The 23,556-nt window shown below is 44.9% G+C and overlaps 1 protein-coding gene across 2 annotated transcripts in view; it reads right to left on the bottom strand.

Moving 5' to 3' along the window:
* The window catches only part of LOC147685366 (ankyrin repeat and fibronectin type-III domain-containing protein 1-like), a 3,163,580-nt gene that overhangs the window by 576,708 nt on the left and 2,563,316 nt on the right, over positions 1 to 23,556 (bottom strand). For both annotated transcript variants that reach the window (XM_086941288.1, XM_086941289.1), the window contains one exon: positions 22,716 to 22,917. In XM_086941288.1, coding sequence (XP_086797414.1) covers positions 22,716 to 22,917 — 202 coding nt within the window. The remainder of the gene's footprint in view (positions 1 to 22,715; positions 22,918 to 23,556) is intronic.

Below are 23,556 nucleotides of genomic sequence, written 5' to 3'. Positions count from 1 at the left end.
TTATAAGACACAGACAGCTTTTATATTCTGCTAGATGTTTTTCAAATACACTTAAGGTATTCATTGTTTCTTTATTTTTAAAACCTATCTTAAAAACTGATGGATCCAGAATGTACACACATCAATTTATATCACTGTGTATCTTCAGGTTACCTAGTAAGTTGAATTCATCACTGGCATTTCCAAATTGATTTCCGTTCTCTTGGGAAAGAATATTCACTGAACTAATTTGGATCTATGACGTTACAACGCGTTATTTTACAACGCAGACTGTAACATCGCAATTTTTACAACGCAGGAACCATTACAATGCATGCCTTTACAACGCATGTCATTACATAGCAGATGCTATTACAACGCATACCATTACAACGTAAGTATAGGTAAGTACATCTTTTTAAAAACAAATGTAATTAAGTTAATTTAATTAATTGCATTTAACTAATATAATTAAATTAATTTTAAAATTGAAATAATTTAATTTAATTAATTTAATTAAATTTAAAAATGGAATTAATGTAATTTAATTAATTTAATTTAATTTTATTAATTTAATTTAATACATTTTATAATTGTAATTAATTTCATTTAATTAATTTAATTTAATGAATGTAATTGAATTAATTTATAAATTGTAATTAATATAATTTAATTAATTTAATTTAATTTAATTAATGTAATAATTTAATTTATTTAAAGTCGTATTTTAAAAAAACTGAACACTTAAAATACCCCTGTACCCCAAAACCCAAACCCAGCCCTAAAACCTAAAAATACCCCTGTACCCCAAAACCCAAACACAACCCTAAAACCTAAAAATACCCCTGTACCCCAAAACCCAAACCCAGCCCTAAAACCTAAAAATACCCCTGTACCCCAAAACCCAAACCCAACCCTGAAACCTAAAAATACCCCTGTACTCTAAAACCCAAACACAGCCCTAAAACCTAAAAATACCCCTGTACCCCAAAACCCAAACACAGCCCTAAAACCTAAAAATACCCCTGTACCCCAAAACCCAAACCCAACCCTGAAACCTAAAAATACCCCTGTACCCCAAAACCCAAACACAGCCCTAAAACCTAAAAATACCCCTGTACCCCAAAACCCAAACACAGCCCTAAAACCTAAAAATACCCCTGTACCCCAAAACCCAAACCCAGCCCTAAAACCTAAAAATACCCCTGTACCCCAAAACCGAAACCCAACCCTGAAACCTAAAAATACCCCTGTACCCCAAAACCCAAACCCAGCCCTAAAACCTAAATATACCCCTGTACCCCAAAACCCAAACCCAGCCCTAAAACCTAAAAATACCCCTGTACACCAAAACCCAAACCCAGCCCTAAAACCTAAAAATACCCCTGTACCCCAAAACCCAAACCCAGCGCTAAAACCTAAAAATACCCCTGTACCCCAAAACACAAACCCAACCCTAAAACCTAAAAATACCCCTGTACCCCAAAATTCAAACCCAACCCTGAAACCTAAAAATACCCCTGTACCCCAAAACCCAAACCCAGCCCTAAAACCTAAAAATACCCCTGTACCCCAAAACACAAACCCAACCCTAAAACATAAAAATACCCAAACACCCGAAAACATATACCTCAGTACCCCAAAACATATACTCCTATACTCATACTTATTTTAAAAAGTACTTAAATTAATATATTTAATTTATATTATTAAAAAACATAAATAAATATAATTATTTATAATTAATATTAATTAAATTAATTAAATAATATTAAATAAAATTTAAAAAAATTATATACTTACCTATACTTACGTTGTAATGGCATGCGTTGTAATAGCATCTGCTATGTAATGACATGCGTTGTAAAGGCATGCATTGTAATGGAACCAGCGTTGTAAAAGTTGCGTTGTAATAGACTCCCGTTGTAAAAGTTGCGATGTAACGGTGCAATACCAACTAATTTGCCAGCTGGTGTTTAGTGTGTTAGAGCTGTTTGTTTAAAAAGATGTATAATCATAAATACAGTCAATCTCTAACAATGTATGTTGCAAACGTTTTTTATATAGTAAATTATGATAAATTATAAAGGTGATTAACATCAATGTTAGAAAAGAAAATCTCTTATGTGCATACATTTATTCTTACGGGATCTGATAATCTGATCAAATTGATTAGTCCTTTCATACCAAAATGTCTTTATATTCCTGTGACAGACACTTTCTAAAGCTGATCTCGCACAAACATTTGAGAGGTACTTCCTTTAACATTCTTGGCCCATGCCCAGACATATATCAATACCATAAAGGTGTGTTGGGTACACCCTTTTTATGATGCCTTTGTTTAAAGAGGACAATCAAGCAGTTAATAGGTTAAACACTTTTGGGCATATTCTCAAGGACATAAAGTCCGTCAAGTTATCGGCATTTTATCACAGCCAAAGTGGTGATAAATGTATTGCCACATTCACAAGCTGGTGCTAACAGCCGATATCACCAGTTTACGTGCGTTAGCAGCCGCCAAAAACATCGCCACAGATGACCTCGGCAAACGTCACAACAACACCACTCCGAAAGATTCTCAACAACCAGTCAGATCGGTGATAAGATCCCAAAAGAGGCGATAAGGCATGTTAGCAGCAGGAATTTAACCCCTGCTCTTACCAGGTGTAAAGTGGGACGACAACCTGCACCATTAAAGGGAGCCCAGCCCAGAGCCACACCTGAAGAACAACAGATGCCAAGGAGCTTCTGATCATGCCGCTTGGAGCCCCAAGATCATCACAACACCCACCACCACCATCCCCAGGCCCGCCCCCCCCCACCACCCGGACCACCACAGAGGCAGCGCAGACAAAGACAGCAGACCTTCAGAAAACGCACCAGCCTCACAGATCTAACACCAAATTATGCCATTGCCCACTTCAGGCTCAAAAGGACTTCCATCCTCCCCATCCTAAACATCATAGCCCACAGGCTGACGGTACCAACACAGCAGACAACCAACATCCCTTTGCAGACAAAGCTGCTGGCTGTGCTGCATCTGTTGGCCTCTGGTACCTTCCAACCAACAATTGCCAGAGTCAGAGGAGACTCACAGCCAGCCCTATCATAGTTCATCACAACTCTCTTGGATGCCATCATCAGCTTGGTACCCCAGTACCTTCACTTCCCCCACACTTCAAAGGGACAGCTGGAGACTAAGCAAGGCGTCTACGCCACAGCTCACTTCCTGCACTTGTTGGGGCAATTGACTTCACACACGTCCTACTTGTGGCCCCTGCCAACACTGCACACAATTACCGCAACAGAAAGCACACGCACTCCATCAATGAGCAGGCAATAGTGGACCGCCGGGGACTCTTCACCAATGTCGTCGCCAACTACCCAGTCAGTGTGCACGATTCCTACATCTTCCCACAGTCCATCATCAACCAGCGCTTCCAGGATGCCAACCTACGGAAATGCTCTGCTCGTTGGTAAGTACCAAATGAACACACCACACACCCCAACTCCACAACCATGCAACTCACAACTCTGGTAATGCACACGTTACAAACTCACATACAACATGCCAAACAACATGCCCACCCACCAGACACGACAGCACAACTTACTGGGGTAACCTGGGCTAGCCATGTACATGAGCCATCAACAGCATGGCACCTCAGCCACACAATAGCAGAATGTGGGGAGAGGTGGGATCCAGTCATGTGCGAAGAAGGGAAGTGATCCATGAATGTGAATGCACACAATGCCAAGTGTGGCGTTTATGTGCTGGTCAGACTGCAGTATGCATATCACAGACATATCCATGTCGACATACACTGCTGGTGTTTGGAGTGTAGTGGACGCAACAATGTCACCCCAGCCAGTAGAGAAAACGCGGAAATGTCGCTTGTTACATATCCCACTTTAAGCGTGAACGGAGTGGGCTGGCCTGGCGTACGCCAGGCCAGCATAGGGGTGTGAATAAAAAGCATGTAGCTCTGGCCGTGGTTCTCTTCCGGAATGCCCAACGTGTTTGCCAGGGCTGCGCCTCTCAACCCGCCATGAGGCCAACGCCGTAGCCGTGAGCGGTGTGTCCTGAGATCATGTGCGCCTGCTGCACCCCGGGCCACTGGTCCCCGAACCAGTCTTGCCCGCCCCTGCGCACCCAGGCCTCACTGCTCACCTGCAGACACCAGCGTGTGTCAAAGAGGGCCCACCACATGCTGGCGATAGCTCCAAGCCTGAGGCCCACATCCTTGGCAGCCTCCTCAGACCATCACGGCCTCCACGACACCGGCTCGCAGTACTCCTTTCTCGTTGACTCCACCGCTGCTTCCGGCCAACACTACGGGCAAGTAGGTCACACATTTGAAACTGAGTCTTGATATCCTGATGGCCGAGTTCCTATTTTAATGGGACGTTTGATATCACTGTACCCCTTTAGATGTGGTGCCACCAACTCTGTGCATAGCATTCCAACCACAATTGTCTGTGGTCCCTCGCTGACTATTGCCTTAGGCCCACACTGCGGTCCAGTAGGTCACACATTTGGAACTGAGTCTTGATTTCTCAATGGCAGAGTTCATATCATTGCACGCAAGGAGAGGTGTAAGAGGAAGACCGTTTCAGTCCAGAGGAAAAAAGGATCATTGTTACGGAGGTGATCGAACACTACCAACAACTGCTGTGGTGTCACTAAGTCTGTGCATCGCGACCCAACAACACGTGGCTGTGTGCCCCTGCTGTCCTCTGCCTCCGGGCTACACTGTGGTCGAGTAGGTCACACATTTGGAACTGAGTCTTGATTTATTTATGGCAGAGTTTATATCATTGTACAGGCCTCATAGCAGACTGCATCCCTTTTCAGCTCCAGTGCCACTCCTCTGTGCTCCGACATTCATGGACACTATCTGGTTGAACTTTGGTGGCGTCTGAGTCAATGGCCTGAGGGTTGTCTTCATCATCATGTGGCTGATACTGACTTGGTGGTAACAACGAGGCTGTAGCATTCCAATCCTCCATTTGCCTGTTTAAGGGGGCTTCTGCCCTCTGCATCATGCCCAGGAGGACACCTTCCACTGTCCCCTGCAAACTTCCGCGAAATTCACCTTCGACATCGACGAGGACCCGCTCAGCTCAGGTGGCCCTACCTTAGTGCACCACAAGTCACTGTCCCATGGCTATGTGCCTGTGCCGGCCGCAGTGCATTTAGGGCCACTAACTCTGTGCTGCTCAAGTAATGGAGCCTTGCTGTTTGAACTTTGAACTTCTGATTGTCTGATCACTGTTGTAGTTGTTGCCAGCACCAACCAGCCCCAGAGGGGTGGCTTAAACTCACTCCACACCCATCCAGCACATGTGTCACTGGACATGTGACCCTGGCAATAAAAGGGGCCGGGCGCATGTGCCTGTAACCAGTCCCACAAACTATCTAAGTGTGTCCGTGTGGTCAGTATGTATGCATGAGGGCCCAGGGCCCTGCCACTTACATTGTGCTGTGTACAGCGGGCGCAAACATTTCACGTCAGGCAGTGGGGTAGACCTGGTCCATGTAGCTGTGTCATACCCCCCTGTGAGCGTAAGCGGAGTGGACTTGCGTACGAAAGTGCAGAGTAGGGGTGTGGTTTATCAACCAGGGGCTCTGGGCGTGGTTAAGTTTAGGCCTTGCCAAGGAAGTAACTAATGTGTGTGTCTCTGTTGTGGTGTCGGCACCACCCGTCCCACAATGGACAATGTTGCTGTGTAGCATGCCCCCGGAGTGCAGGCTCGGCCGACGGGGTAAATAAGGGTGTGCAAGCCAGCTCGGGGCAGAGATCATGTATGCCAACTGTTGTGTGTGTCGCTATTACCGCAGCATAAGCCAAAGGTCGACCCTCGACCGTTTGGCGAGTTCAGCCAGCCATGAACTCTACATCTGTGTCCACCCTATCCTTACCATGGGCCTACACAGACGTGGCCGCCCACCTTCACAACACAACATCACAGTGTCGTTGTCAGGCTTGTGGACATGCGCAGACAAGCATGACAATGGTGTGCCATAGGAGTGCAAGTGATGCAACTGTGCTACGCACAATTGTATGTAGGCCTGGGGGGATAGAGGAGCAGCAATGAGGCTACTTAATACACATTGATGCCGCACATTTGCTACAAGCAGTACATGCCAAACAGGAATCACAAAGTCACACATATTACACACCAATGTACCAGTGAGCCTGCCAACACATCATGCAGAACGAACTATTGACTCATGTCTCTCTGCACTGTCACAGGTAATCAAGGATATGCGCTCTACGCTTGGATGATGACACCCCTCTGAGCCCTGAACACACAGGCCCAGAGGCAGTACAATGCAGCCCATAAATGCACCAGGGGCATCGTGGAACACAATTTTGACATGTTGAAGTCACGTTTCAGGTGCCTGGACATCACAGGTGGAGGCTCCTGTACAGCCCAGACATTGTGTGCAAGATGATCGTTGCATGTTGTGTGTTGCACAACATATGTGTACGCACCAATGCCCCATGGATACAAGTGCCAGATGCACCGGACGATGATGATGAAGATGAGGCAGGTGGATCACAACCCACCTGCAAGAATAGCCCGTAGGAACACCATCATTGACAATTTCTTCACATGAGCACGTCACATTGTGACAGTCCTTAGCAATCATGGGACAGTACAAAACGACCACAGGCACAGCATGTGCAAATAAATGCATTCCAAGACACATTCCCTGAGTGCATGTCACTCATCTGTACAAGCACATCACTCAGACAAGTGTAAGGGCGACATGTAGTGCTTACAATTTCATAATTTAATAATAGATGGTAGGTGAGTCACCTCTGTACGGATAGGCTGTTTAGGGTGTCATTTATTTGAAATGCCAGTTCTGTGTGTCACAGATAGTACAGAATCCCACTCTTCGTATTCCATATGTCCCAAATCATTACATATAGGCTGTCATTTGTGACCTACAAGTTACAACTGGGCTTCTTTTGGGGTCAAATATGTACCACCATGATGCAGGGATGCACCCTGTGACTCATGTCCCACAACATGAGCCACATGTAAGTAAGGGTGAGTCACTGCCCCTGCATTCGTCCATGTTTTCACACTTGATTGATCATGGACAGGGCACGTCTGTGTGCAGGAGGTCCCTCAGCAATGTGAAGGGGAGATGCGGTTTCACAGTGTGTTCCATGTATGTTTCTGCATTGGCGCAGTTTACATGCAGACTGCATGTCAATGTACATTGTGACTGTTTGTGAGGAGATGCCTACTTGATGCGGGACAATGGACTTTTGTTCTACACACGGTGTGGTGTTGTACTCGTACATTGTCATGTCACCGTTTTTATTCACTACTTTTCTGGTGCATTTTCCGCCATGACACATGGGAATTGCAGGCCTCTCGCTATTTATCGCTGATTTTTGTATCGTGATTTGGGACATAGCTACTTTACTCGCGTTCGTGTTTCACGTTTTTGCGACGTCGCTTTGATTTTAACACGGTCATTTGACGCATTATCGTGAGACTATCGCATGGTACCGCATGTTGAGAATACAACAATAACACAGCGTTATTTCCCTGCGATAGACTGTGATGTTAAGAGTTGCGTTAAGCCAATTTTGCGATAATTATCACACGTTCTTGAGAATATCCCCCTTTCTGTTAATAGTTTAAGCACTTTGTTTGCAATAGAGACCTAAAAGATTCTATGTGATTGTATCTCTGGTACTGAATACATAATTAAATCAAAGTGCCAGCCTAAATAACAAGGTTTTTACCTAATGCAAACCTTTCCTTTGTGATGGTTTTACAAAACACTGTGTCAATTCCAATAAGAGCATAAATATTAGACACATTTCAGGCCAAGATCACATTTTAAAATACACCTATGAAGATCTTCCACCAATATCACTAGAATGTTATATATTACCCACAGTAATATAATTCTTAAATCATTTTTTCATGGTGTATGTGAGATACTACATAGCATATTTATGCTGCGTCAATATGGCTATAATGAAAAAATGGTGCGGAGAAGAAGTGTGTTTTAGACTTAAAATCCTCCTCGAATTTCTTGGAGAGAGAGAAAGAGAGAGAGTTGAGAAAGAGAGATCTAGAGTTCCCCAGGTAGATGCAGCACTCTATCACTAAATCTATTCACCACATTCAGTTAAAGGTTAGTAGCTTCAAGGAGTCCAATCGCACCTTGGATAGTAGGGACTCAATGACATTAGTTAGGTAGACAGGAAATGGTAGAATAAGCAAAGGGTATTACACTGAGTTCTTTGTTTGACAGAAGTCAATGGAATGATCTGAGGGCATGCATGACCTGACTGTTGCATTTTAAACCACCTCTGAGTCATGTCTCAGGACCCATCATAATTTTTTATGTCTCTCCCTAGAAGGCCCGCTATGCAAGCTGTTACATTATTCAGAGTGGGATGTAACAACGAGTATCATGGAATACTTTTGGTGGGTGGAGTAGGCTAGTGAAGAAGCCCTGTAGAATTTGCAAATGGTGGAATAAGGCCTTGGTGACTGTGTTCGTTAGAGGGATAATCAAGAAGTCATGCAAGGCAACAGCGTTACATACTCACAAACGTGGTGTGGGTTATTCGCCAAATGAATCTGACAATGTTAAATATTTCTGCCAACTCCACTTTTCTTATACATCTTAAGAGATGGAAGAGTCCTACTAATCCACCACCTTTTACAGCCATATTTAGAATTTGGTGGCCAGACCGCCCATTGGCCAGGCCAGCAGATAGATTTAGTGCCATATTTAAAGATCTCCACCAGGCAGCCATCGAGCTCTGTGCATACAGCAAAGTGAGTGTTGAAGGCACTGAAAGTCTGCTGAGAGACCACCCTGCAGTGCTCAACAAAGTTGTTTGTTTTTCGGCAATGAAAAATAAATGTCCCTGACATGCTTGGAAATTTCGCCCAGCATGGGGGGGGGGCAATTTTTTGTTTTTCTATTTGGGACCGCCAGGTTTTTCTTGGCAGTCCTGAATAGGATTTTTTTTTTAATTCTAACATTCCCACTAACTAAGGTGAGTGTTTTAAAGTACATTAACAGATGGACCAATGTCAGTCAGGCCCTCATTTAAGAGTTTGCGCTGACAGAGCCTGAAGAGTTTCTACTAGCAGAAATACAATGGTCAAGAAACTCTAAACAGGGAAGGTCAACTGAGAGTTTTGTTAACAGGGTACTCCACAATGTTTTGGCAAAGCACCCTGAGCACCACACTCTAAATAAGGTCCATGCCTTACTTAGAATTTGGTGAGTGATGCTTTGGTCCACCAGGGCAACAGACAGATATTCTCTGCTGCCCTGGTGGAAGGCTCTCCACCACATTTAGAGAGCTCAGCCAGGCAGGTGGGGATTTCCATGACTTCAGCAAAGTTGCCTTCATGGCTCCATTGTAGTCACTTCCAGTCTGAAGAGTCATTGCCACGTATAACCTTTGTCAACTACTGTCTTTTCTGGGAAGTTGGACTTTCTGGTTGCTAAAATTGCACAATACCAGAGAAAGTAGCTGTCTTTCTTTACTAGGCAACGCACAATATTTCAGAGCCTTAAAATATGATTTTAAGTTGTGTAGCTTGTACACATTTAGACATTAGTATACATAAAAGTGATGGGTGAAATGCTTGAATTATTATCAGCTACTGAGGCAGCATCCCAGTCCATCGTTATTATGCACAACATGCCACCCCAGTTTGGACCCAGTCATATGCAAATCAGTTTAGACCCTACTGCAATGGGAACAGTCCATCACGAGCTGTGAAGCCAGGTCCTTTCTAAACCGGAGATCCAGCAACCGATGCCCAGTTTTGCCCCTATTAGGGCTCATCAACCAGGCTTGAACATTATACAAAGCTCAGCAGTTAAGTGTTTAGGGTTTGTGAGAAATGAGCAGTTACGTCACTGATGTCAATGGGGTTGGCAGACTGTCCCATTGAAAGATCTCTAATTTCTGCAATGGCCTTGGTCTTCAAAGGGGGTGCAACCAATTATTTTTAAATGTGCTAAATTCACTTTCTTTAGAGGAAGTGTCTCGTGAACACTGACACCTCTCATCGTCCACCGACTTGCTGGTATGATTTCTGATTTGTTATGAACAAGTTACTTACAACGCACATTCAAGACAAATCAGACATTCCAATGCTGGATCAATCTGTTCACAACTCGTGCCTGTCACTCAGGCAAATGCATGAACTCCTTGTACATAGTCCTATCACGTTTGCTGTTGATTAAACACGTCATTCATTAAAGGGGACTGATATCTGTGCATAGACCAACCTAAGCACTACTTCATCCATGGAGAAGAAGATGTTTATCCTCTATGTTTTACTTATCTAGCATAAAATAGAAATGAAGTGAACAGAGGCAGTATGCTCTTTAAAGCTTTTAGTTACTACAGCCTATGTGGCTCAATATGAGATGGCATGTGGCTTGAGCAGTTAGACAACAAGCAAGTGCGTGTCAGCGTGACATTAACGGTGGCCATGTTGCAAAATAAGTCAATGAGGAGTTATTGGCATGAGAAATAATGGTGTGTGTAGACATCAGAATTTGGAAAGAGTACATGAAGGAAACAGACTGTAAATTGTACTTCATTGTACATATAACACTAATAATCACAAAATTGAGACACCTCAGAATTTCTGCCAATTTGAAATAGGGAAGTATGCTGTAAAAGCGACAAAGGTGGTGCTTAATTTGTAAAAAAAAAAAAAAAAGTGCCAGGGCACTCGTCAGAAGGCCATTGCAGCTCGCAACGATACATTGCCCCAAACATACTCACCAAAGATAATACCAACACAACTACTAACCATCACACTTTCACAAATGTGACAATTCGGGCTATTTCAGGCCCCGAAGCTACATAGGAATGGCTTGGACGGCAGGTAAAAGTCATTTGTAATTTATATTGAATTATTAGTTAACTGTTGTTGAGGTCATCTCTAAATTAGCCAGACAGTGCCACCTTGAGGCAGACTGTCAAAAGCCCTGGTGTTGACAAGTAAGTGCTGTTGCTGAGCACTGGAAACTACTAGCTCAAATTAAGCACTGGGCAAAGGCGATGTAACCTGTGTGTATGTCTCTATTGGGTGAGTCCAAACCTCCCTGATTTTCCTGCTGCACATCAGGCAATTTAGCATCAAAAGACATTTGACATCTACTACTAACTAAAAGAGTGCAAACTCGGACTGAAGTAAATGTGATCAATAATTTTCTCCTTATTTGGAACTGAAAAATTGAATAAGTTTCTCTCACACCAAGAAAAAACTTAAAACCTGGCTCTTCCACTAGACTTAACGGCGCTTCTTCCTTTCACAATCTTTCTTCTGGTCAGCCGCTCAGCGCCAGGACCGCTTTTTTTTTTGGATTGCAGAGCCCTATGCAAAATTTATAACGTTACATAACACATAACATATGTGCAGAAAATAGCCCTTGTGTCAACACTTACATCAAATAGATGAAAATGCAGCTTTGCTATTTTGGAATACGATTAAATATAATAAGTGTACCCCCATGCTTCCTGTATCCCGTAAATGCCCTGTGATTAAAAAAAAAAATCGGAATCAAAATATTTGCACGTTGATGATGGAACTCTAGACAAATTCTGTTTACTGACCCATCTGCCTTTATTCCCTGCCAGAGCCGCTGCCCTCCTCCTCAGCATCAATGCATTTTCTTATAGTTCTATTTAACGAATTCTACACCCTTCACATCTACTTCCATCCTGTCTCCATGCCCGCTCCTAAACAGTTTTCCTAACAGTCTGCAGCCCCTGTTCTATGCACGTCTGTTTTTTCTGGTTCTGTCTTAGTTCTTTGTAGTCTCTGGCATGTTCCATGTTCAGCCGTTAGCAGGCATGCACAGGAAACGAGGTTCCTTTCAGGGTTCCCTCTTGTCTTCGGATTATAACTGCAGTCACTGCCCCATGGCCTTTGCATCTCTGATCTTTTAGCTCTGAGTTCTCCAGGTTAACCTTGAGGGTGTCAGCCTTTGCTTCTCTTATCTTTTAACCTACAATTCTAATTCTGCATTCTCAGATACTCAGTATCTTGCAGAATTGTTCCTACAACCTGCTAGCGTCCTACTCAATTCTGGTTTCTTGCTTTTCGGTCCGTGTCTCTAGTCTGCAACCTGATGATTTATTCCTTGCTCATATTCTACAGCTTGCTGTGTGCTGCATTCTTTTTAATCACTTGCTCCAGCTCGGCTCCCGGTGCCTCGTTTTTATTAGTCCCTCGTTATTTCCTCTGACACGCTGTCGGTCATAAATGCTGCCTGCCCATTCAGGGCATTTTCCCGGTGGACCGGAAGGGTGGAGAGCGGTTTTCGAGTGGCGAGGGACGGTTTTGTTTCTTGGGGCCAGGTTTGACAGCAGTGCTGCCATATCGGCCCCTGTAACAAAAGCGGCAGCAGTGCTTTTCACTAGCACTCCTACCCGGGGCCGGTCCAGCTGATTTGCCAGGGCTGGTTTGGGTTCCCAATCCAGCCCTGTGCACATTCCTTGATCAGGGGCGGCTGGTGACATTTGAAAGTGGTGGGGCGTAAACTAATTTGCATATTGCACCGCAGCGAGCGAGCACAGCGAGCGAGCGAGCCCGAACCACCTTGCATCCATCCATACATCATTCATGCATCCACCCACCCATCCATCCATCAATTCTGCATCCATCCTGCATCCATCATTCATTCATGCATCCACCCATCCATCCAGCATCCATCATTCATTCATGCATTCACCCATCCATCCATCCTGCATCCATCATTCATTCATGCATCCACCCATCCATCCATCCACCCATCCATCCTGCATCCATCATTCATTCATGCATCCACCCATCCATCCATCCACCCATCCATCCTGCATCCATCCATCCATCATTCATTCATGCATCCATCCATCCACCAATCCATCCACCCTTCCACCCATCCATCATCCATCCTGCATCCCTTCATGTGTCCACCCATCCATCCATCCTGCATCCATCATTCATTCATGCACCCATCCATCCATCCACCCATCCATCCTGCATCCATCATTCATTCATCCACCCATCCATCCATTCATCCATCCACCCATCCAGCATCCATCCATCATTCATGCATCCATCCATCCATCCACCCATCCATCCACCCATCCATCCACCCATCCATCATCCATTCCTGCATCCATTCCTGCATCCATTCATGCATCCATCCATCCATCCATCCTGCATCCATCATTCATTCATGCACCCATCCATCCACCCTGCATCCATCCTGCATCCATCATTCATTCATCCACCCATCCTGCATCCATCATTCATTCATGCACCCATCCATCCATCCACCCATCCATCCTGCATCCATCATTCATTCATCCACCCATCCATCCACCCATCCAGCATCCATCATTCATTCATCCACCCATCCATCCATCCATCCACCCATCCACCCATCCAGCATCCATCCATCATTCATGCATCCATCCACCCACCCACCCATCCATCATCCATTCCTGCATCCATTCATGCATCCATCCATCCATCCACCCACCCTGCATCCATCATTCATTCATGCACCCATCCATCCATCCACCCATCCATCCTGCATCCATCATTCATTCATCCACCCATCCATCCACCCATCCAGCATCCATCATTCATTCATTCATGCATCCATCCACCCATCCATCATCCATCCATTCCTGCATCCACCCATCCATCCATCCATCATTCATTCATGCACCCATCCATCCACCCTGCATCCATCCTGCATCCATCATTCATTCATCCACCCATCCTGCATCCATCCTGCATCCATCCTGCATCCATCATTCATTCATCCACCCATCCTGCATCCATCATTCATTCATGCACCCATCCATCCATCCACCCATCCATCCTGCATCCATCATTCATTCATCCACCCATCCATCCACCCATCCAGCATCCATCATTCATTCATCCACTCATCCATCCATCCACCCATCCACCCATCCAGCATCCATCCATCATTCATGCATCCATCCACCCACCCACCCATCCATCATCCATTCCTGCATCCATTCCTGCATCCATTCATGCATCCATCCACCCTGCATCCATCATTCATTCATGCACCCATCCATCCATCCACCCATCCATCCTGCATCCATCATTCATTCATCCACCCATCCATCCACCCATCCAGCATCCATCATTCATTCATTCATGCATCTATCCACCCATCCATCCACCCATCCATCATCCATCCATTCCTGCATCCATTCCTGCATCCACCCATCCATCCATCCATCATTCATTCATGCACCCATCCATCCACCCTGCATCCATCCTGCATCCATCATTCATTCATCCACCCATCCTGCATCCATCCTGCATCCATCATTCATTCATGCATCCACCCATCCATTCATCCACCCATCATTCATCCATCATCCATCCATCCATCCACCCATCCTGCATCCATCATTCATTCATGCACCCATCCATCCACCCTGCATCCATCATTCATTCATTTACCCATCCACCCATCCTGCATCCATCCTGCATCCATCATTCATTCATGCATCCACCCATCCATTCATCCACCCATCATTCATCCATCATCCATCCACCCATCCTGCATCCATCATTCATTCATGCACCCATCCATCCACCCTGCATCCATCCTGCATCCATCATGCATTCATCTACCCATCCACCCATCCTGCATCCATCCTGCATCCATCATTCATTCATGCATCCACCCATCCATTCATCCACCCATCATTCATCCTGCATCCATTCATGCATCCATCCATCATTCATGTATTTTTATGACCCTATAACTTGCACACAGCTTGTCAGTGTTTAATACCAGTCTCGAACCTTGTACTCCAGCACCAATGATACATGATTAATATTAATTGTTTTTAAAAACATGTATTTATTTGACACCAATTTCACACCTTAGTCGGAACATCATTTTTATTTGTTTTTTAAAATATCTATTTATTTAACACCAGTGTAAGTCATGTATACATTTTTATGGTTCGATAAGAGGCTCGAACCTGGTTTCCCATCACCAAAGTCGGCCGTGCTATCCGTCAGGGGTTATGTAACAGGGCTATGTAGTGACCAGCCAATCCTGCGCCAGGATTGGCTGGGGGGGCACCATGACTCCTCGCCCAGTCGCCCTGTGTAACCCCGGGGGCTGCGGCCCGCCCCCTGGTCCTCTCTCTAAGGGGGAATTCACAAGAAAACGATCTGCGCATGCGCGGGCATGTTTGTGCCCAAAAATACACTTGCGCAGCTGCAGCAGCCCGATCCCCCCCCCCCCCCCCCCCCGATACCCCCCCCCCCGCCCCCTTTTGCACACTCCGAGAAGGTCGGGTGTCTCCCGTTTTCACGACCGGCAGATAGCGCGATTTTTTTAAATAATTGTGTTTGGCCTCTAGTGACAACGTGGTGGGTCCATGGGGCTTAGTGGGGCTTCGCCCCTACGCCCCAATGGACGCACCGCGCCTGCAATTGACTCAACCAGGCAAACCTAAAGGGTTACACAGGCAATTGTATTATGAAGCCCAGGACTGGTGGCATCTCGTACGTGTACCATAAGTAACAAAATAAACAAAAATATATCGTGGGAGTAGGAAATGTGTAAATTAAAGAACACGTTATAATGTTTACTAGAGAACATGCATTGCCTAGCCCCACAGTCGAAAACAGCATCACACCTGTGCAGACAAGCAGTCCTGGCTGGGGTGGGGGGGGGGGGGGGGGGGGTAGTAGTCACGCTGGGGTGGGTGCCAGGGAATGAAATATGAAAGTAAGAATTAAAACTTACCTTAGCCGGTCCGATCCACCTCTGCTCCCCTGTCTTGGTGCCCTTTCAAACGGCCCTGGAGTGGAGTCCGGACTGGCAGCCTCTCTCAGCCAACCCTGGCTGCCGGCAGTGCAAAGATTAGCTTAGCCATAGTGACCAGTACCAACAACTCCGGAGGAAATGGCTAATCCACTGCATGGCTTCACATACGCCATGGTGTGATTGGCCATGCAGTGCGGGGGCACCATCTACAGTCAGCGCGGTGACTCCAGCCAATCCTGGTGCAGCATTAGCAGCGCTACTGCGCCAGGATTGGCTAAGAGCAGGGTGATTCCTGCCCATAATGAGACCCGGGGGCCCGGGTCCCTGCCAGTCTCAGAGTTCCAATTTAGGGATGACACTGGCAGTACTGCGTGTGCGCATGCGCAGGCGAGTACTAAAAAATACTAGGCCTACAATTGACATGCGCACACTCACTGCTGCAGCTGCTGGCTATTGCTAAATCTCCATACTGCTGCACTGTCACTCACTGCCGCAGCCCCGCCCTCACACTCCTTCAGCGGCGCAATGTCCCCGGTTCAGTTGGGCTTGTCCCGGCAGTCGGCAGAGCTCTCTCTACACGAGTGCGCTCTCAGTCAGAAATAAGTTTTAAAATGAAATTAGTGTGTATGAGCAGCATGACGGTCGTCCACATGGTTAGTGGGGCAACGCCCCAACGCCCCCAATGGACGCACCGCCACTGTCCTTGATCTTCTAGATTCACTGTGGGGCATATTTACAAGGAGATATCGCCACCAGAGCATCACTTTTAGGGATGTTCTGGTGGCGATATGCCTTTCATCATATTTACAAAGCAGCGTTAAGCTACTCATTGTGGTTTAACACCACCTTGTAAATAGGCTCCTTTACACACATCAAATAGCTGAAAGGGGCATGCAGTGGGTGTTGCTATAGACGTTCCACCGCAACACCCTTTGCTTTTGACACTGCCCCACATTTACTAGGAGTAAATCTGTGGTACCACCAAAAACTAACACCATGCAATAGCAGGCTTTAGAATGGCGAAACGAGGAGAAATACTTTTATTTCTCCTCATTTTTGCTTCTTCTTCTATTTGTTACATTCTGCAGTACACATAGAAAGAGCAAAATGCCATTAGTGATTGTTTATGTCCAGGAAGGTGTCCCTTCCAGCACATAAACAATCATCAACCCCTTCACTGCGGCAGCTATTCTGCCGCAGTGCTAAGGGGGCGGGGCGGAAGAGTGGCAGGCGCATGCTGGTGACGGAACCGCTCCGTCACCAGCGTCGGTTGCGCTGTGCTTATGACGGAGCGGTTCCGTCATGGCCCCGCCCGCTCAATAGAACACTCGGTGCAGGCGCGGAATTCGCGCCGCGCATGAGCGGCGGGCGGGCCATGACGGAACCGCTCCATCATCAGCACAGCGCCACCGCAGCTGATGACGGAGCGGTTCCGTCATCAGCATACAAAGGGTTAAATAATGACAATTTGCTACTTCCATGTTTGCTGCATTCTACAGCAGACATAGAAGTAACAAATCACCATGACTGATTGTTTATGTGTAGGAAGGGACACCTTCCTGCACATAAACAATCATTCCCTGCTATGCAGGCACCGTTGCAGCGCCAGAGAAAACACAGAGGTGTGCTTTATTCTTGAGAATACCGCGCACCCCTGCTCTTTTAAAATGTCGAAGCGCGACGCTGCCAAATTTGGTGCAGTTCCGGGCTCTGTGATTTTCTCATAAATATGCATCTTAATTTCTTGCTGGTTAGCAAATCTACCATTTGTGCACCTGTTCCTTTGCATAATTCTAGGTGCGAAGACGTGTTCTGGTACTCCAGAAAGCAATCTCTCATTCTTTTTTGACTCGCAAATGTAGCCAATTTTGCCCTAATGTTACTCTGGATCAACCAGTACTTTCATAGAAAGTAAGCACTTTCTATTTCATCTTGAGCTCATAAATGTTTGTCACATGTGAGTATACCTTCTGTGTGTGCCTTTTTGTGCTCATGGATGCGGTTTGTGAATTCATAAATAGCATCCATGAGCAAGAGTCGAGAGTGGCAATATCCCTTAGAATCAAGAGCTACGGATATGTGATCCTGGTGCATATTAGATGGAGTATACGGAGATCCGCTATTGCACATATCGCTAAGTCGCCGAGATGTGTTCTGGCCCTTAGATTTGTTGGATATAAATTAGTTACCGAGAAGTTGTGACAATCCATATTATAACATATCATGGAGTGAAACAAGTATTTTCCCAAGGCATGTAATATATGGAAAACATTTGAATTTGGGGAAAATAAACCACTGACCCTTATGAAATATATTATCAAAGGTCTTTTTAGAAATATCATCCGTATCTATCGGGAGCGGTTTCAACCCGAGTGCTGTTGCACCGGTGCTATAAATGAATGATCACTGAATTATTTACAAAGGAGAAATAAACGCTGAGTCCTAAAGAAGGTGGCCTAACTGTGATTGTCCCTCCGAAACACGTCGACGCCCTAAGTTTCTGTGTTAAATTTGGTCCAAAGCCAGCAGTCAGAATTAGACAGGGAACTGATGTCCGTGCATGGTGCTGTCAATTTTACCAAATTAACAATTGTATGACAAATACAGATGAATTGACAAATTCTCCTTTTTTAATGTGAATGAATTCTTATTAGGATTTATTGTGCTTTTAAATTGTCTTTTGATCAATTGCTTAGAATTGAATATTGTGTATTTTTGTGTTTTTTAATTTGTGATTTTTTCAAAAATGTATTACATTTGTACATAAGTGCTTTAAACATCCTGAGTGGAGTAATATCTGTGTGTAGTATGAATGTGGTTGCAAAAATTGTGGATATTAACAATATATAGGGTTTCTTCAAAGGGTACATTGATTTTTTAACTTTAAAGTTACTGGGTGCTCCATCCCTTTGGAGTATAAGAGCCCCTCTCCTTGGCTTCAGGGTGTGCCTTTTTGATACATACACATCTACTTCTGCCACAGTTCTTAATGGCATGCTGAGTGAGTGTCCACTGGTATAAACAGCAGAGTGGCACTGAAAAACCTTGGTTCCCTAGATAATTTTAGATCTAACCTTCCATCGCTACAGGCAGAAAGAATGAGCATTGTTTAGTTCACTTCTCCTCCTACAGTTACTAATGGTTCCTTACTTATCTAATTTGACTTTCAAAGTATGCGTACCTTTCTGCTGTATGCATTTTGTCTGCCCTTCTTCATCCCGAGACTTGGTCCCCAGCACTCTAGGGGGGGTTTTCCTTCAATAAGATTGAGTGAAACTATGGAAAAAGAGCAGCACTGGAATACTTGCAATAGCAGATTATATGTTTGTAAGTGAAACATTGTCCAAACATTATAAACCCTTCTTAACAGCAAAATGCATCTGTAGGCATTATTGAGAACGCCCTACTCACAGATATAATTCCGAATTAGATCCTTCAATTGCCAGGTCCAATAGTTCTGGTGATTCTATGTGTGTGCCAGGAAGGAAAGGTCACAAAAGACTCAATTGTTGACACTATGAAACATATATGGCATTGCCTGACACAGCCTACAGTAATTGTCTACAGCTTGCTGTACAATAAAGAGGGTGATACTCTAAGATAATTTGATCTCCCATCCAGCAATGCACTCATTAACCTCAGAAGCAGTCACAGCATGTTTTTAAAGATGTTTTCATGAAGGAGAACGCTAGGAATATACAATATCCTCAGCAAATTTCCCACAAGCTGTGGGAATCCTCTTCCACCTTAAGTCAGAATATTGTTGTCAGGATATCGTTTGACAGAAATATCATGTCCTAAATATAGTTTACAAAAATATTGCCAGAGAGGACTTACTCTCATTGTCATCACTAGTAGGGAATGCTTCCCTTCCCTTCACAACACACACTACTTGCATGGAGTATGAGTATGGAATGGTGGCCTAATTAATCCTATAAGAGAGGTAGCCTACAAATCCCACAAGACGTCTTTCCTGTAGATCCAGATCACCATCTGGGGGGGGGGGGGACTCAGAGTATTTAATCCACTCCTTCAGAGTGAGCCGGTACTTCTCCATCAACCTTGACACAGGACGAGCGAAGCTTGTATGGCTCATTTCCTGTTCTCTGAACCACTTTGCCAGTGCGGGAGAGGTGCTAAAGGATTCTTGATTGCACACATTCCTGTCGTCTTTTCACTTTCTGGGTACTTTGAAGACAGATCAGCGGCGCAATGTTCAGTGTGCGCTCTTGGGGAGCCACTGCTCCCACTTGCCTTTCTAATTGCTGGCTTCCCGCTGTAGTGGTAATTGTCGTTTGAGGTGAGGACGGAAGGCAGACATTGTCCAGGTAACCTGTTCTTCCACCCCTGAACATTCCGAAGGGAAGCGCTTGTCATCACTTTGACTGAAGCTCGCAAGCATGGAAAGCTGCGTGCAAGCCGACATTGTTCTCTTTTTAGGTCTCGCCTGGCATGAGCAGTGCATGCGCTGCCCTCGCTTTGCGGGGGCTTCTTGGAATCGATACGATTCCAGAAGCTCACTTTCTGCTCCACCCGTGTTTTGCATTGGTGCGCGTCATTTTGCATCACCAATTATGCAGAACTGGGTGTTATGATTGTCCAGGAGGTCTTTTAGTCCCTCTTGGTTACCACCTTGTCCGCTTTTGGCCCCGCCCACTGGGATTGCACCTTTTAGTGTCGGCGGCAGACAGTGTCTCCTAATTAGCTGCTACGCACTTTTTTTTTCTCATTCGGCTTTGGCAAAGGCAGCCGCGTATTTATTTTTGCATTGCGCTTTCACTTAAAGTGAAAGCGCGATGCAATTATAAACACGCGGCTATCTTTGCGCAATGCCGAGAGCTTGTTTCTAAATGTCGGGTTGACACCTGATCAATGGGGTGTCCGTCTGCAGCAATTAAAGGAATGCTGGTTTCTGCTTTGCTTTGTGCAGTCACAGGAATATTCCTTTCGTTAGGCAGATTTGAGTCGGGTGGTAAAATCTCTTGCCGAAGACACTCACATGTCTACGCATTGTGAATGACCACATAACCTGCTCTGAGCCTTCCTTCCTCACTACTCTCAGAAATGCTGAAAGGAGTGACATGTGCATCAAGCACCAGTGACCCTTGTAAGTTGAATAAAACAAAGTGCAACTGTTTGCACAAGAGCACACAGAGGGTCAGTAGCGAGCGTAGCAAGAAGAATTGCTAAATGCAAGGCATGCATAATGCAACCCGCGGATGACCCTGCCACAGGGGGGGTGAACTACATATAAAGAAAGAGAGGAGAGATCCGGCCCCCTCAATAACATACTTGAGCTTGGCGAGTGCCATGACAACACCTCCCCCCACCATAACAGAACGGTGAAAAACAGGAAATAACGACCAGGCCACAGCTCACTCCCTGGGAACATCCCTGAACAGTAGCCCCAACCAACCCCGCTTTTAGATACAGCAAAACTCGATTTCCAAGATATATAATGTTATAGAAATATTACACACATTTCTATTTCTTTAAAAACAAGCATTTACAATGCAATAGGTCTCGCATTTACCAGAGTTTGAGCTATTGGCATTGTAAATGACAAAGCCTTTTATTTATGTTTTGCTTTTTAAAGCGTAAATAAAAGGCATTGTCATTTACAATGCCAATAGCTTAAACTCACATAAATGTGAGACCTATTGCATTGCAAATACTTGTTTTTGTTTTGTTTCTACCTGCACGGAGGGAACGATTCTGCAACCCTGACTTGGCTTTGTGTTAACATGCACGGAAAGCTGCGTGATTAACCTTTTCCTTCCCACCATTTGGGGGAGGCTGTGTTCTATCCAAGACGCTCATGGCACATACAGACTCCCATCACTGGCATGGGAGAGTAAGTCTGCTGAAACATTTATGTACCTCTTAGGTGCTTTAGCTGTTTCCTTTAGTTATTTTTTGTGATTGTCCCCAGGAGTTAGCTTTCCTTATTCTTGGAAGGTTTCTTGAGTTTATTCCAGAGAGTAACATTTCATTTGAGATCCTACCCCTTAAAGGCCAGAGGGAGTGGAATATATGTGAGGGCGTTTTGGGCAAATACATATAATGTACACTGTTTGTGCACAGGTTGTTTTGCATGTTCAACGCACTCTCTCTCTTTCTCTCTCTCCCAGTATCTCCTGCTGCCAGGTGTAATTTGTAGCAAGAAGTGCGATCAAGAGTGGCCTTCCCATGCATTCCACGCGGTTTATTGTTTTGTTTTATCCTTGTCCCCTTTCCCCTGTGTGCCGTCTCGCAGGGGAGTTATAATCTCATCCCTCTTTGGGCCTGCGCAGAGGGGAGTGGGAAACCTAGCATCACCCCTGCTGGATTGTTCTAGAATGTTAGTGGCTTGTGGTATCTGCTGACCTGACACTTACTGATGAAAACCTATACTCAAAGAGACAGTAAATCAGATTGTATTTCTGACCGTGATTTTCTGATATACAAAAGCGTCGGACATCTTCAGGCTGGAAATCAGCTCCTTTAGTTCCTGAAAATGCCTTCAGGTACAGTATCCAAATCTTTAATCATTGAGGGCACTGAAGCTGGTAACTTCCATGGAGGAACATGAGCAAACCTCCAAACAACCAGTAATCACCCCATCCCCAAGACCTGATCATGCCAGAGTTTGAGAATCAGCAGTGCAGAGATCTTTCTAGTGAATGTTATGGTCTCATTGAAATAAATATGAAAAATCACCATTATTTTCCTCTGAGCAACCCACACTCCTTGCACTCTTTACTCATTGCGTGCCCAGCAAAGGCTCACTTGGTGTGATTACCTCATGTTTTTAGTGGTTTGTGTAAACTTTTCATCCGTTTTTCTTATTCTTGTTTGAATCAAAATCACATGCTCGCCAAATGTGTAACTACAATCAACCTACCAGACATGACTTGCGAATCTTCTCCTTCTCACTTCTCGCCACCAGACTGCCCTCATCAAAAGATGTGTAGTTCACTCTGAACTTCCCAGACAGGTTTCGATACAGCCTCTTAGCAGCATTTGGGGAGGAAGGACCGGAAGGCTTTCTAGCCTGTGCTAGCTGGAGATCCCTCATTTGCTGCGTCATCTTGGGTGGGGAAGACCTGGATGAGATAGAGAGAAAAAAGTATTAACAAAGATCATTTTATGTACTCATCAGTTAATCTAACCACATCAGAATGTGGATCTTCCCTAAGGATCAAGATTGCTGCTTCAATTTTCAAGAGCCTACTGAGCATGGTCATGAATCCCTTTCATGGTTGTTGGGCGACAAACACAATTCAGCACACTCTGGAACACAGCACAACTCTCAATTCTTTCGAATTTATGAATACATGTTATTTAATAATTATTCCCTAAGGAACTAAGCCATGAAGGATTACTTGTGACACGTACAGACAAAAACAAAATTGGACTTAAAAATCTGTTCCTCTCGGGGAAACAATCATACACAAATTACTACTTTTACAGTGATGTCTTAGTGTGGATACATTTATTATATGTTAGCTCATCATAGGAGAATGCATATAGCACCAGGAGATGTCCTTTAAAATTCATCTGCACTGAACATGCAACGAATTCGACTTGAAAAAAATAGGAATAATCACTGGCATAAAGGCCCATGGTTGTTGATAACTTTTGCCTGTCCTTTCCCCCCACCTCCATCTTGCATTCAATTTAGCCACACCGCCATGCAGTCATCCGATTACCCCTGCTATCCGGTTAGGGTGACATTTATACTT

Source organism: Lissotriton vulgaris, chromosome 10 (assembly GCF_964263255.1).
Source record: "Lissotriton vulgaris chromosome 10, aLisVul1.2, whole genome shotgun sequence".
NCBI lineage: Eukaryota > Metazoa > Chordata > Amphibia > Caudata > Salamandridae > Lissotriton > Lissotriton vulgaris.
The sequence above is the reverse complement of the archived record's forward strand: the minus strand, read 5'-3'. Positions and strand labels throughout refer to the sequence as shown.